The sequence below is a fragment of the Callospermophilus lateralis genome, chromosome 13 (genome assembly GCF_048772815.1).
Source record: "Callospermophilus lateralis isolate mCalLat2 chromosome 13, mCalLat2.hap1, whole genome shotgun sequence".
NCBI classification, from domain to species: domain Eukaryota; kingdom Metazoa; phylum Chordata; class Mammalia; order Rodentia; family Sciuridae; genus Callospermophilus; species Callospermophilus lateralis.
In genome coordinates, this window is record NC_135317.1 from 16,089,401 (window position 1) to 16,102,448 (window position 13,048).

Sequence of the window (13,048 nt, forward strand, 5' to 3'; positions counted from 1 at the left end):
TGTATGTGCTTGGTGGGGGAGGGGGACGAGATACCGTGTGCTCTGTGTGTTGGGTTCCTGGCATCCAGGCATTCCCATTACAGACAAGGCAAGCTTGATGCAGAAGGATGGACACGGATGTACTCATGAAGCTTTTAATTTCATGCTAACCATTCTCACAATGGGATTTTCTTTCTTTTTCAAACTTTAAGTCATTCTCTGTATTTTCCATGGGCATATTATTGTCTATTTCTATTTACTTTGTGTTTATTTGTATATTTCTCTTGTTTTGCAAACTGGAAAACATTCCACACTATAAATCTCAAGGAGATGGAGCTGCTTGAAGCAGGCTGCATTATGGCAGGATTACATCTGCAGTGCCAAGATGCCCATAACCTGGCCCCGTGCCGTCTGTCCCCTCCCTGCTCTCTCTATGCATGAAGCACACCAGTGTGCTTTTGCTCAAGCCTTCACTGAGGTACTCTGTGTTGCTCAGCTTTTTAATGCTGTGACTGACACACCTGAAAAGAACAACCTAGAGGAGAGGGAGTTTATTTTGGCTCAGGGTTTCAGAGGCTCAGTTTATGACCAGTGGACTCGATTGCCATGGGTCTGAGTGGGGCAGAGCACCTTGGTGGAATGCCATGAGAGAGGAGGGGTGTCATTCTCAAGGCAGCCAGGAAGAAGAGCCAGCGAGGGGCCAGGAGCAAAATATAGAGCCCTAAGGCTTGTCCCCAGTGACCTACTTCCTCCACACGCCCCACCCTCTTACAGTTACCTCCGTTCACACTATTAATCCAGCCACAGATTAAGTCACCGCTCTCACAGCTCTCACAGTCCATCATTTACCTTTGAACATTGCTGCCTCTACCTCTTGTTCCAGGTACATGAGCTTTCCTGGGGACCCTGCATGTCCAAACTGTAACCCCTCCCACCCTTCCTTACTTGGCCTGGAGCGGCGGGATGCCCTCATGACTTTCCTTCTTACATTCCCCAGTGAAATTACCAGCCTTCTCACTGAACTCTGTGTTAGGGTTTTGCATTTTCCTTCCTCCTGATTTCATCATTTTTTGGATATCAGCTCCTTCTTGCAAATGCCACCTGTCACTTCTTGAAGTGCCCTGTGGCAAACATATTGAGCACAAAGTAGTTCTTTGTTAAAGAGAGTGAACATAGTTCATCGCCTGTGAAGGTAGGAACGTCCCTGTAGGCTGACCAGTCACATTTCCCCTCTGCTTTATCCTTAGGTATTCTTGAAGTTCTACACTGTGTGCTAGTGGAAAGTCCAGAAGCGCTAAATATTATTAAAGAAGGACATATTAAATCCATTATCTCACTTTTAGATAAGCATGGGAGAAATCATAAAGTAAGTAAGCCATTTTATTTCTGTGAATGAATTCAGGAATCTTTAAAATGTGGCAACAGTATTCTGTATATTTTACAAAGCTTAGAAGAAAGCATTTGAATGTCTCCACTACAAAGAAATGATAAATATTTGAGCAGTTAGATATGTTTGCCCCAATTTCAACATTACACAACATATACATATAGGTACTATATAAATATGTAAAATTTTATTGTTTGCATGCACTAATTAATTTAAATTAAAAAATAAAAAGTAAAATATGTGTTTAAGTAGCTTTTCAAAGATGTGTGGAATTTTTCACTAGTGCTTCTTGTAGTGGTGGGTGGGTGACACTGATCGGTGTTTCTTCCTAGTGTCAGTGGAGCGTGAGCAGCTCTTAGTTTGTGGAGGGAGGTTGGAGAACCTGGGGAATGCCCACTGTGTGTTCAAACTGCTGAGTCGGATGTCGCTGTGGGTGGGTTAGCTCCCTGGAAGGTGCTGCCCAAGCCCGGATCTGAGGCCAACTAGACTCAGCGGAAGTGGCTTTTCTTTTCTTTCAGGTCTTGGATGTCTTGTGTTCACTCTGTGTTTGCCATGGGGTCGCCGTCCGGTCTAACCAGCATCTCATCTGTGACAATCTCCTGCCAGGACGTGATCTTTTACTGCAGACTCGTCTTGTGAACCACGTTAGCAGGTAAATTCATATGGACGATGTCACAAATAGGTCACATGGAGAAAAAGCTCTCAGTCCAGCTCTGTAGCCAGGTACAGATGTTCTCTTTGTTTTATTAGGATTTTTAGTGTATTTCCCCAGTGAATGATGTAAGGATTGTTTTCTACCAAGCAGATGGGATAATGATAATAGATGAACCAAACAAAATACAGATTTATCATTAACCCAAGCTTCTATTCGTGTTCACAAATGAATGGATTGTCTCTGATGCTTTCAGGAGCAGGCTGATGACTAACCAGGGCTGTGGTTGTATATAGTTATGTCATGCCATCTTACAGTATGACTAAAAACCTTATCCCTCAGTGCTACTTTGAGGTGCCCACTATGTTAAGATAAAAAGGAATCTGAAATACAATAAATTCCACGAACAGCCAATAAAATAGCATTTTCAGTCAGATCCCCTTTTAAGGAGTCTAACGTTTATTGGGTATAAAGTGCCAGCTACCAAGCCATCTGCTCTACATGGTCAGTATCGTGTGTGCATATGTGTGTTTCCAGACATTGCTGTTACCTCCTATTGAGGGGGAAGAGCGCAGAGCTGGGGGTGGAACGCAGGTCTAGCTCCAGACCCAGCTCTTACCTGCCATGCCTTGTCACTGTTTCCTTTCCTGCCCCTTGAAATAAACAGAACAAACAACATACTTTGCAGTCAACAAAATGTTCTGTGTAGTGACAGTGATTCTGAGAGAGATGTGCTACTTCACCTTATTTTAAACAAAGGTGTGGAGCGGGTTGTGTGTCCTGCCTTGCATTGTTTGGACAGGATTGGTTTAAGGCTTCCTTATATAATAGCCCTGTCCTAAGGAGTGTATTTTCTGAGGACACCACTAATGGGGTGACTGCAGAGTGTAGGTCTCCTGATAGAGGAATTAAAATATAACTGGCCACAATTTCATGGAGGCAACAGCCCCTACTTGTCATCTTGGTTCTCTCACAAAGGAAGGGACCTGCTTCGGACTCACATCGTGTGATGTGAAGCTCAGTTTGAGAATTATCTGCGTATCTTGGGGTCAGTAACAACCCCATCAGTTCCAGAGGCCTGCTGCCCCAAGTGTCTCACTTTGTGGCTTACATTTGATTAGTGGTACAAAAGATGATGTAGAGCAAATGAGACAAACTCCCTGGGGTGGCCTTGCCCAGTAGGCCAAAAAGCAAGCACTGTTCCCTGAAGGTGAGCTTGGGAGGCTGGCTGTCACTGAGTGCTGCCTCAGGGGTTGTTTTAATCTCTCTGTAGCACTGAAAGGGATGCATTAGGGTGGCCTCCTCGAAAACCAGGACTGAGGTTCCGAACAGCGAGGGGCATAGGATACAGGGAGAGGCCTGGCCCCTGCTCACATGCTCTTCTCCTCTTTTGAAGCATGAGGCCCAACATCTTCCTGGGCGTCAGTGAAGGATCTGCTCAGTATAAGAAGTGGTACTATGAGCTCATGGTGGACCACACTGAGCCCTTCGTGACAGCGGAAGCGACTCACCTGAGAGTGGGCTGGGCTTCCACTGAGGGGTACTCGCCCTACCCTGGAGGGGGCGAGGAATGGGGTGGCAACGGCGTTGGTGATGACCTCTTCTCCTATGGATTTGATGGCCTTCATCTCTGGTCAGGTAAGCACTTCCCTTTTCTTTCCTGATGGACCTCTGGTGACCTGCTGTGCATGTCTGAAAGTGATTGGGGCTGCTTCTGTCAGGGACACACATTATTCAGAAACTTAATATTTGAGACATTGAATAAGAGAGTTGAGTGGAAAGCAGAGTTTCACTAGAGAAAAAGAAAATAATTACAGTACCTTGTAAAAGGGCTGTTTTGCTTATGAACAGTGTATTTTAGAAATAGCATTCCAGTATATGAGTGAACTGCCCAAACTTGTGTTCTCAACTTTAATTGCCATGTGCAGAGGTTAGCTTCCAATATATAAAGCACAAAACACAAACCCTGGTAAGTAATTAGAAGAAGTAGATGAGTTTAGCCTCCTCCAAGATAACATAGAGGAAGGAATCAGAACTCTGCATGGTGGTGTGTGAGGAGTCTGGCCATGATGAAATAACACTTCTCTGCAGAAGGGCAGAAAGGGTTGAAGATAAATGTATAATTCATTTTACCAGCTCCCAGTTCTGTTGCTTGAGTATATATTGAAAATGAGTACTACATGTTATAAAATAATATTCCTTTCTCTGATTCATAACGAGTCATAGTTTGGTTGATTTAAAAGCCTGGCTCTTAATTACGTAGATGCTTTATAGATGCTGGAGTTGATCTAGGTTCTGCAGACACATGCTTGTGTTTGTAGAGCTGCATTTAGAACATAGTCCTGCTATGACCCTGCATATTTTTCAAAGTATTTAGTGTGTAGAAAAGAAAGTTCAGCTATAAAAAACTGAACTTTGCCTCATGGATGCCAGTGTTATTCACTTAGTAATGCTGTGTAGGTCTAACAGCTTATGAAAAGAAATTTAAAAATTAAAGCCAACTAAATCTGCATTTATGGTAATGAGTTTGTAAAGTGAAAAGACTATGTAGATGTATCAAACACTAAAAGCTACTGACTTTCTTCTTTATTCAATGCCAGTGTCTCAGAAGAGATGCGTTCTGGATAGTTTATCTAGGCTTGTGGTCGGGGTCCTTGCAGAGGCATGCCTTGCCTGCACCCAGGTTCACTGTGCTGGATGACAGTTACGGTTCCTTGTTCCCATGGTAAAGTTTCCTGTAGACCACTCAGAAGCGAAGAGTACTAACTTCAAAGGCCTGCCAAGCTAAAATAGGGATAATGTTTATTTTTTAAATACATTGCAACTACAGCCTTCGCGTCTTATCATCTCTCTAGCTCAGTATCACTCTGCAGGAAATAGGCACTTGGACAGGTGAATGCTGTTTTCTCATTAGGCAGAGATTAGGGGTAGTAACTACTCGGAGATAAGACCAAGTTGTTTCCAGTTACTTTAGCCTTGTGCATGGCACACTGTACTGTTTTTGTTTTTGTTTTCAGTTCAAAGCCTTTCCCTTCAAGATATTGAAAGAATCTAGTGCTTAGGGAACTGATTTGGGTGCATTGTGCCTTTTATTACAGAGTATCATTGAGTAGAATAATAAGATCAAAATCCGTTTCAGAGACTGGGCAGGTACAGGAAGGATGGGGGGGGGTGTTTCTGGAATTCTGGGAGAAAATTATTTGAAACTTTTTTATGAAGAGAAAATATTGGCCATTAAAAAAAAAAAAAAAAAGGTAAGAAAGTACATTTTGCCTGTTGTTGAAGGACGCATTCTCTCCCATGCTTTGCTAGCTTACAATTTAGAATCCACAGAGGCACGTCTGGAATCTGAATTACGCAGGCCTGATTCATAGTAGTTCAGATCACTTTCTTAGGGTTTATGCTCCTGTTTCTGTATTTTCAGTCACTGTTGTAGAATCTAAATTGTCAATGTTGGTGACTTTGAGGAGACAACACATTTTGTTAGTGAACATTTTGTACCTGGGGAGTGGAGATGTTCCTTGGCACCAGGATTTGGCCCAAAAGCAACAGTTTTGAGCTGTGTCTCCATTATTCTAATTTAAATGTTGTGCAGTGTTGCTCTTGAGGCATTCCAGATGTTTGAGATTGTACAGGTGTGGGAAATCTTTGTGCTCTTAAGGAATTTCAGTGAAGAAGAAGAAGAAGAATGGAGTAGGTCGGGTTTCCACCAATGCTGTCCCCCTCCTTCCTGACTAATGCATGGAACAGGCGTGTTGGTTCTCACGAATACAGGATGGGTTGACTTAGATGCAACTGGGATGCTGCCAAGTGGCTCAGCCCTGAGTGCTGTTGAAACTGTAGATTCAGGTGATCATTGGGGTCCTTCTGTCAGTCTCAGACATTGCAGAAGAGTTTACCAGGGTGACTATAAACTGTTAGCATTAGTGTACAATGATGTCCCTTAAACTGAGCAGTATATTTGGATTATAGTATAACCTGTTTTGACTGTAAGAATAGCTAAAATAACATTTTTATTAACTGAAGCTTTGATACCAACACAGAAATATGCTTTTTTCCATGAGCTGCATGCTACTACATAAATTTTCGAAGCTACCTTTATTATATTCAGGGAATTCTGAGCCACTTTATAGTGATTTTGTTGCTTGAAGATATGAATATTGGTGAAATAAAACGTATCCATATTTTAAAAAGTAGATACTATCAGTGGCATTGAAAAGTGTTGTTGGTAAAAATCTTGGCATGCCAGAGATAAAAACAAGTGTCATTAAAAAAGCAAAGCCTGCGTCATGAATCTGTTTCAGTTTTTACTCAAATAGAGGGATATGTTTGTGTTAGATAGCGTGTGGATTTGGGAGACCCCTATTTCCCTTCTTTCAGTATGCCATGAGAAAATAGATGCTCTTGAGACTAATTACAAAGGAGTTCTGATACAGTCAGAAGAGCCTTGGTGTGTTGGTTGGCCAGATGAATAGGGGCATTTATCAAATAATATTTTCCTGCCTCCAGTTGCACCCTGCACTCAAGGTGCCAACCAAGATCTCATGTGAAATAAGTTGTAAAATAAACCAAATGGCATACAATCTTCTCTATACAATATGCTACAAGAAATAATGATCACATTTTTTTCTTTCATTATCCTTATATAATTCTGAATTTATAAAAACAAAAGGGATATAGTATTTGAAAAAGAACCTGATGCCAAGTGTCTGGTGTGACCAAGACTGATCCTTTAAACCATTGATCTAATTGACATGGCACTTCTAGAAGGTGATGGCATTTGGAATTCTGCATATTAGAATTCGAGGCTCAGGGTAGTGATGTAATTTGCTGAAGGCTGCACTAGCTACTTGACAAGGTAGCTATTCCAAGTTGGATCTTTTCCTGGAAAATGTCCCCTAACATCATTATGGCATTTGCTATAAGGTAATTTCTGCAACAAAGCTCTTCCAGCTACATGCAGACATTTCTGATGTTGGGTGGTCCATTGTCTAACGAGGCAGCCTGGATCCTGAAAAAACAAAACATTTTGTTTGTTTCCAAGAGTTTGGCATGTCACATTAGAGTGAGTCCATTCTAGCCCTGTGTGTTACTTTCACTGCCTGGATGCTCTGAGATGAAATGTATAACCTTCCTTAATGTTTCTCCCCATTAGGTTGTATTGCCCGCACTGTAAGCTCACCAAACCAGCACCTGCTGAGAACTGATGATGTCATCAGTTGCTGTTTAGATCTAAGTGCACCCAGCATCTCATTCCGAATTAATGGTCAGCCTGTTCAAGGAATGTTTGAGAATTTCAACATTGATGGCCTCTTCTTTCCAGTTGTTAGTTTCTCTGCAGGAATAAAGTTAGTATGCCTCTGTTTTTTGGGTCTGTTTTCCTTCTCACTTCTCACCCTTCTGCAGAAGGCTCTGTCCTGCTGCCATCTTGCTTCTCTAACCTTTGTTCCTACCTCCTGGTGTCTGTCTGCAGGGCATTTGGCCTGTTCCTTGAAGGCAGAGGTAAGGTTTGCCCAAGAGGGACTCTGGGGAGGTGATTTGCTCACCTATTCGCCCATTTAGCCCTAGGTAACAATGTTCCCTCCAACCAGCGCCCTGAAATCTATTTCTTAGGATCGTTGTACTATTAAATAAGGGGAAGTTTATAATAACACTAAAACCACCACTTTTTTATATTCATTTTCACTCCTACCTGGTCCCCCATCCTACCACAAACCCCTTCATTCTGGAGAAATTCAGTGTCCTTTCTGTTGAGATCACATGGCTCCTCCATCTGTTTCACTCGTAAATTCTCTGCCTATGATCAACTGTGTCAAGATGGTTTCCTTCAACTGCTTCCTCGTTTTTAGATTACCAGAGAGAAACAAACTAAAACAGTAGTTCTCTGGAGTTTGAGAGAGAGAACTCGAGTGCATGATGATCAGCATGATCTTGAATTAGATGATCACGATCATCGTGATCTTGAGTGATCTGACCAGGGCCCATCCTGTCGTCCACTGGATCTCTGTGGGTCTCCCTTGTTCCTGCTGACTATTGTACATTTTGATTATTCTTTCACTTATATTGCTCCTCCCAAGAATAATTCCTAGTTTTAAAAGCACCATCTTGAAGAAGAACAGAATAATCCATGTACCAATGACATTTTCTGGTATATTTATTAAAATCATGTTTGCTCCTATAAACTTCAAGTTGTTTCAAAGCTTCTGTTTTTCCTCACTTTTTGCTCTTCTTTTTCTTTTACTTATTGTTTTTTGACCTGGAACTGAAACAAATGTTAGAAAAGAAATTAGGGAAATGAAAAATTCGATCTTATTTTTGTAAACCAAGAACCCCAAGAAATTGATACATTGATCAGCTTCAAAAAGCATTGTCCAGTGGAACTCAGATTATTTTTAATTAAATGAAAAAGATGTCTAAAAATTTTAGAAAGTTTAGTTATTGCTGTTGAAATTGGAAAACAATAAGAAATAAAGATTATGTGCTTTCTTCAGCAAATGTAATTAATAAACTGACTCTGCTTGAAGGAGTTTCATTAGTAAATTAGGTGCTAGGGAGTGGTTTTTGCCTCACTTCTAGCCCAGTATTGTTAAGCCTATAGATTCTTAGATCGTATCTTCTTTTCCTCTTTTTATTCTTTGGGGCATTGAGTGGCCAGTTATTATGGACTTGCACTTCACTGATGTAGAAGTATGTGTGTGCTTTTAGTTATTTCTCCAGCGACCACTAGATCTCCACTGGCCCACAGATGCACATTAACCAGGTTTTGTCTTTGGATCAATGTGATGCCCTAATGTTTTGCCTTTTATTATTAGAGGGTTTTGGATTCTAAAGTGATGCCATTATGATGGTACTTAGGAAATAATGCAGCTTCTGATAAAGTTAATTTGCACTAATATTTTTTCCTATGAATTTTGCTGATTAGAAAACTTTTACATTCACTAAGAATGTAGTTGACTCTGTATATGTCCTTTGTAGGGTTCGCTTTTTGCTTGGGGGGCGACATGGAGAATTCAAATTCCTTCCTCCACCCGGGTATGCTCCTTGTTACGAAGCTGTTCTGCCCAAGGAAAAGCTGAAAGTGGAGCACAGCAGGGAGTACAAGCAGGAGAGGACATACACGCGAGACCTGCTGGGCCCCACGGTGTCCCTGACACAAGCCGCCTTCACACCAATCCCCGTGGACACCACCCAGGTATGGAGATCAGCCCTGCGGACAGCGCTTATGCCCTCATTATGTGGACACATAGTGGGGCTGCAGCCTTCTCACTGCTGCCCTCAGGGATGCATTTTCAGCATGCAACCAACGCGTCTGCTTGAGCACATTCCATAAAATAATAGTCTCCTTTCCCACCACCCCACCCATCTTGTGTTCTATTTCTTTTCTGAAAAACAGAGTCATCCCACTGCCAAATTTTTTTCATAGAGCACAGAAATGTGTCCCGACCTCAAGTTTTAAAAGCATTGTTTAAGATTGTCTTTAAGGTTTTGTTAAAGTAATCAATATAATTTAGTTTATGACATGCATATTATACTTTAAAAAACAGGCAGTGAAAGCAGCAGGTGGAGCTTGGGCACACAATTACGCAAGTGACTTCAAGGTGTAACAGCGTCAGGATGACTTGATATTGGGGAGCAAACTGCACTTGAAGTAGCACCACATTGGTATGATACATACCGAGTTTGGAGTGCACTTTTGTACATAGAACAGAGTTGGAGATTTTTATTTCTTCTCTCCAGATGCTCTTGTTATGTTGAAATGATTAGCTGACCTTATCTTCGGGAAAGATTGAGATCTTGGGTACCGGGATTAAGATGCCTGGGATTAGTTGTCTTCTCTGTGATTGTGGGGAAGGTAGAAGCCTTGCTGATTGGGATTCTGAGGCCATTTGACACGGTTAGCAGATAATAACTCCTCACAGGTGGACGCCCAGGGATGTCAGCCACCATTCATGCCTTCCTGTCTGGTAGACATACCGGGTCCTGAGGTTGACAGTGAATTAAACATGGCTTCAATGACCTCAGTGAGGTTGGCTCCATAGTCAAGTTGTTTACTTTTTGAAGACCAAAGTCATTGTTTCTGACATCGACGCTAAATTCATAACAAGGCCTCATAAATTTCATTTTTTGGTCAACCACTTGTTTGGCTCCCTGAGTCGTATTTCTGGTTTCACCCTGCAGATTTTTTATATTATGTAGGTAAAATAAGTGTTCAAGAATTATTCATGTCTGGTTTCAGTTTGTGTTGTCCCTTGTAGAAAGGTGGCAGGATATGTTTAGTGTTACCTAGGTTTATTAGGAAACGCTCTTGGGAAGATGAAAATGGGCATTGGGGTTGTGCATTGGAGTTGTGTAGAGGTCACCTAAGACCTTGATAATTGCAGCCAGTGCAGGGAGAGGGCACAGAGGTAGCTGCTCCCTGTGGAAATTTGCCTCCTGAATGGGCCTTGCAGGCGTTTGCTCTGCTGAGGAAGTGGCATGGGGCCACACAGGAGGGCTTGCTTTATCAAGACGGGAAAAACCCAGCTCCCCACCCTGAAAACCATTTTGTGCTGCTTATCAAGAGGTCATTAAACTTCTTCCTTTTAATAAGAACAGGTAAATGTTTTTTTTTTTTTTTCTTGAAAATTTTGTTTGGAAACCACTAAAAGAACAGAGTACTGGTTCAGGGGAAACACAATTACTGCAGTCAGACATCTACAGGCTCAAAGAGCCCATGGAATATAACTCAGGTGCTGGCTTCCTGTCTCCCCTGGCCTGTGGATGCCAGCCAGGTGGGTGTAAGAGCATTGGAGTGATTTCTCTTTTTAAATAATGCACCCGTTGGTATTGTCCCATGACCGTTAGTTGTTCCCATCAATACTCCATTTACTTTGTTTACTAGTCTCCCAGAAACCTAAGTATACACCAAAAAATAAATTTAAAAAAGGGTCCCCAAGTTTGCCTAAAAAGGGTTGTGGAATAGGTGATTTAGGATGAGTTATGGTGTTGTATCTTAATGGCTCATGAGGCATTGTTATGACCCTGCACCATGCTACTTGTGTTTCTCATGTGTGTTTTTTCTTTTTTTAAAATTTTAGATTGTGTTGCCTCCTCACCTGGAAAGAATAAGAGAAAAACTGGCAGAGAATATCCATGAGCTGTGGGTTATGAATAAAATCGAACTTGGCTGGCAGTATGGTCCGGTATATAATTTTGAAATTTATTTTCAGATTCTGTTAATACATCTTTCTGAATAAAAATCCTTTTTTCCCTTGTCCTGCTACAGGGTGACATGAATCAATTGGATTGATTTTATTTTTTCTACATGTTAGCTCTGTGCAGGTTTTATTTTTTATTTTCTAAAGGGACTGACATTATTTGCAGGTTCCTTGAAGGATGGTTTAGTTGCCTAAGTCATTGAAAGTTATCTTTGAACTGCAAGTTATATTTTCAAATCAAGATTAATAAACAACAGGCAGAGATTTCTAAGCCACTTAAAAAATAGCTCAAACCTAAAATAAAAAAGTAAGTCCATTTTCTTTCCTCTGTCTGATCTTCCTCTCCTCTTAGTTCCCGCTGTACATAGTAGTCTGAGATTTGTGAGTAGAACTTCACAGTTGGTTTCACAGTAGGAGGATAGGTCAAGAAATAATGATTAAATGTTTCTAAATGCTTAATTTCTAAATATCTTAGAGTTTTTCAATAAATTGAAAGATCTGTTTTTAGTAGGACCTTGTTACTACTATTATTTTTATAATATTGTTATTCTAAATATCCCAAAGGTTGTAGTGCTTTATTATAGTAACAAAGAACTTAGAAATACAGAAATTATTCCTCCAAGTAATAGTCTAATGCTTCAAGCTCTGAATGAAGAGCGTTTATTGCTAGTGTGAGTTGTACCACCAGGTACTCCACACCACTCAGTAGTGTTCCTCTGCAGATGGCTTTGCATTCTCACAGAATATCCAGTTGAGTTGTCATTAGAGTGCGCTGGGTTACGTGTTCTTATTTGTTTATCTGATGACATAGCTGAGGCTCTTTGCAGGGTTGTTAAATGCCTTTGAAGAAGTCCTATAGCTAGTGAGTAGCAGCTCCAGCACTGGAACCCACATTTTCTAACTTCCAGTGGAGAACTGGCTTTCACTACAAAACTTGCCGAAGCATGTTCAGAGATGATGAGGTCCTTGCATTAACTACACAGTGGTTAGATGTTTGTTACATCAGCAAACACTCATTCAGTATCTAGTTGGGTGTTGCATGCCTTGACTCTTAAAAATTGAGGAAGTGGATAAATGTTAAAAAAAATTAAAAAAAAAATGAATGAGCCCCCAGTTAAAATTAGTAGGCGGGAGAGAGAGTGATTATAAATGTGTACATAGTTGGTTGCCAGAGGAATTAGATAAAATTCACCAAAAGTTTTAAGATGAAGAAAAGATGATTATAGGCTAGGAAAATTGAAAAGAGCTCATGCAGAAAAATAAAAGAGCAACTTGCGTGCCTCTGGGGTAAGAGCAGCTCTCTTCTGGGGTTGAGCTTAGTGAAGACGCTGTTCACCACAAGCTCATAAATCACCTCAATAATTATGCTTTGCAGTGAAGTGTTTGTTATGTATCCTCTTTTAAAATGGAGGGAAAAGGCTGGGGTTGTGGCTCAGTGGTAGAGTGCTTGCCTAGCACTTGCCAGACCCTGGGTTTGATCCTCAGCACCACATAAAAATTGTGTCCAACTACAACTAAAGAAATATTTTTTTAAAAAATGGAGCTAAATTCAGTTCCATTCAATACCGTACAGACTACTCCTGCTGTATGCACAACACTTTTGAGTTTTCAGAGTCTTAGGTGGAACAGAGGCTCAGACACACACACACACCATTGCCTGAAGTTACCCTTGCTTGGTCCAGGGTGCTCTGAATCAACTTGAACCTCATGTGGCTCCAGGGAAGAGACTGGGTCTCTACAGTCCTGCTGTCATCTGCCCCTTTCCTGAGCTGTGTTCCAAAATACTTACTGCAGTTTCTCAGGACCCCTCTGAGCAAGCCCTGTTATGGGCTC

The 13,048-nt window shown here is 41.3% G+C and overlaps 1 protein-coding gene across 1 annotated transcript in view; it reads left to right on the top strand.

The window, feature by feature from the left end:
• The window catches only part of Ryr2 (ryanodine receptor 2), a 585,643-nt gene that overhangs the window by 321,140 nt on the left and 251,455 nt on the right, over positions 1 to 13,048 (top strand). Inside the window, exons 18-23 of the mRNA XM_076832381.1 lie at positions 1,227 to 1,345; positions 1,885 to 2,018; positions 3,415 to 3,656; positions 7,174 to 7,366; positions 8,994 to 9,210; positions 11,096 to 11,200. Of these exons, the coding sequence (XP_076688496.1) occupies positions 1,227 to 1,345; positions 1,885 to 2,018; positions 3,415 to 3,656; positions 7,174 to 7,366; positions 8,994 to 9,210; positions 11,096 to 11,200 (1,010 nt within the window). The remainder of the gene's footprint in view (positions 1 to 1,226; positions 1,346 to 1,884; positions 2,019 to 3,414; positions 3,657 to 7,173; positions 7,367 to 8,993; positions 9,211 to 11,095; positions 11,201 to 13,048) is intronic.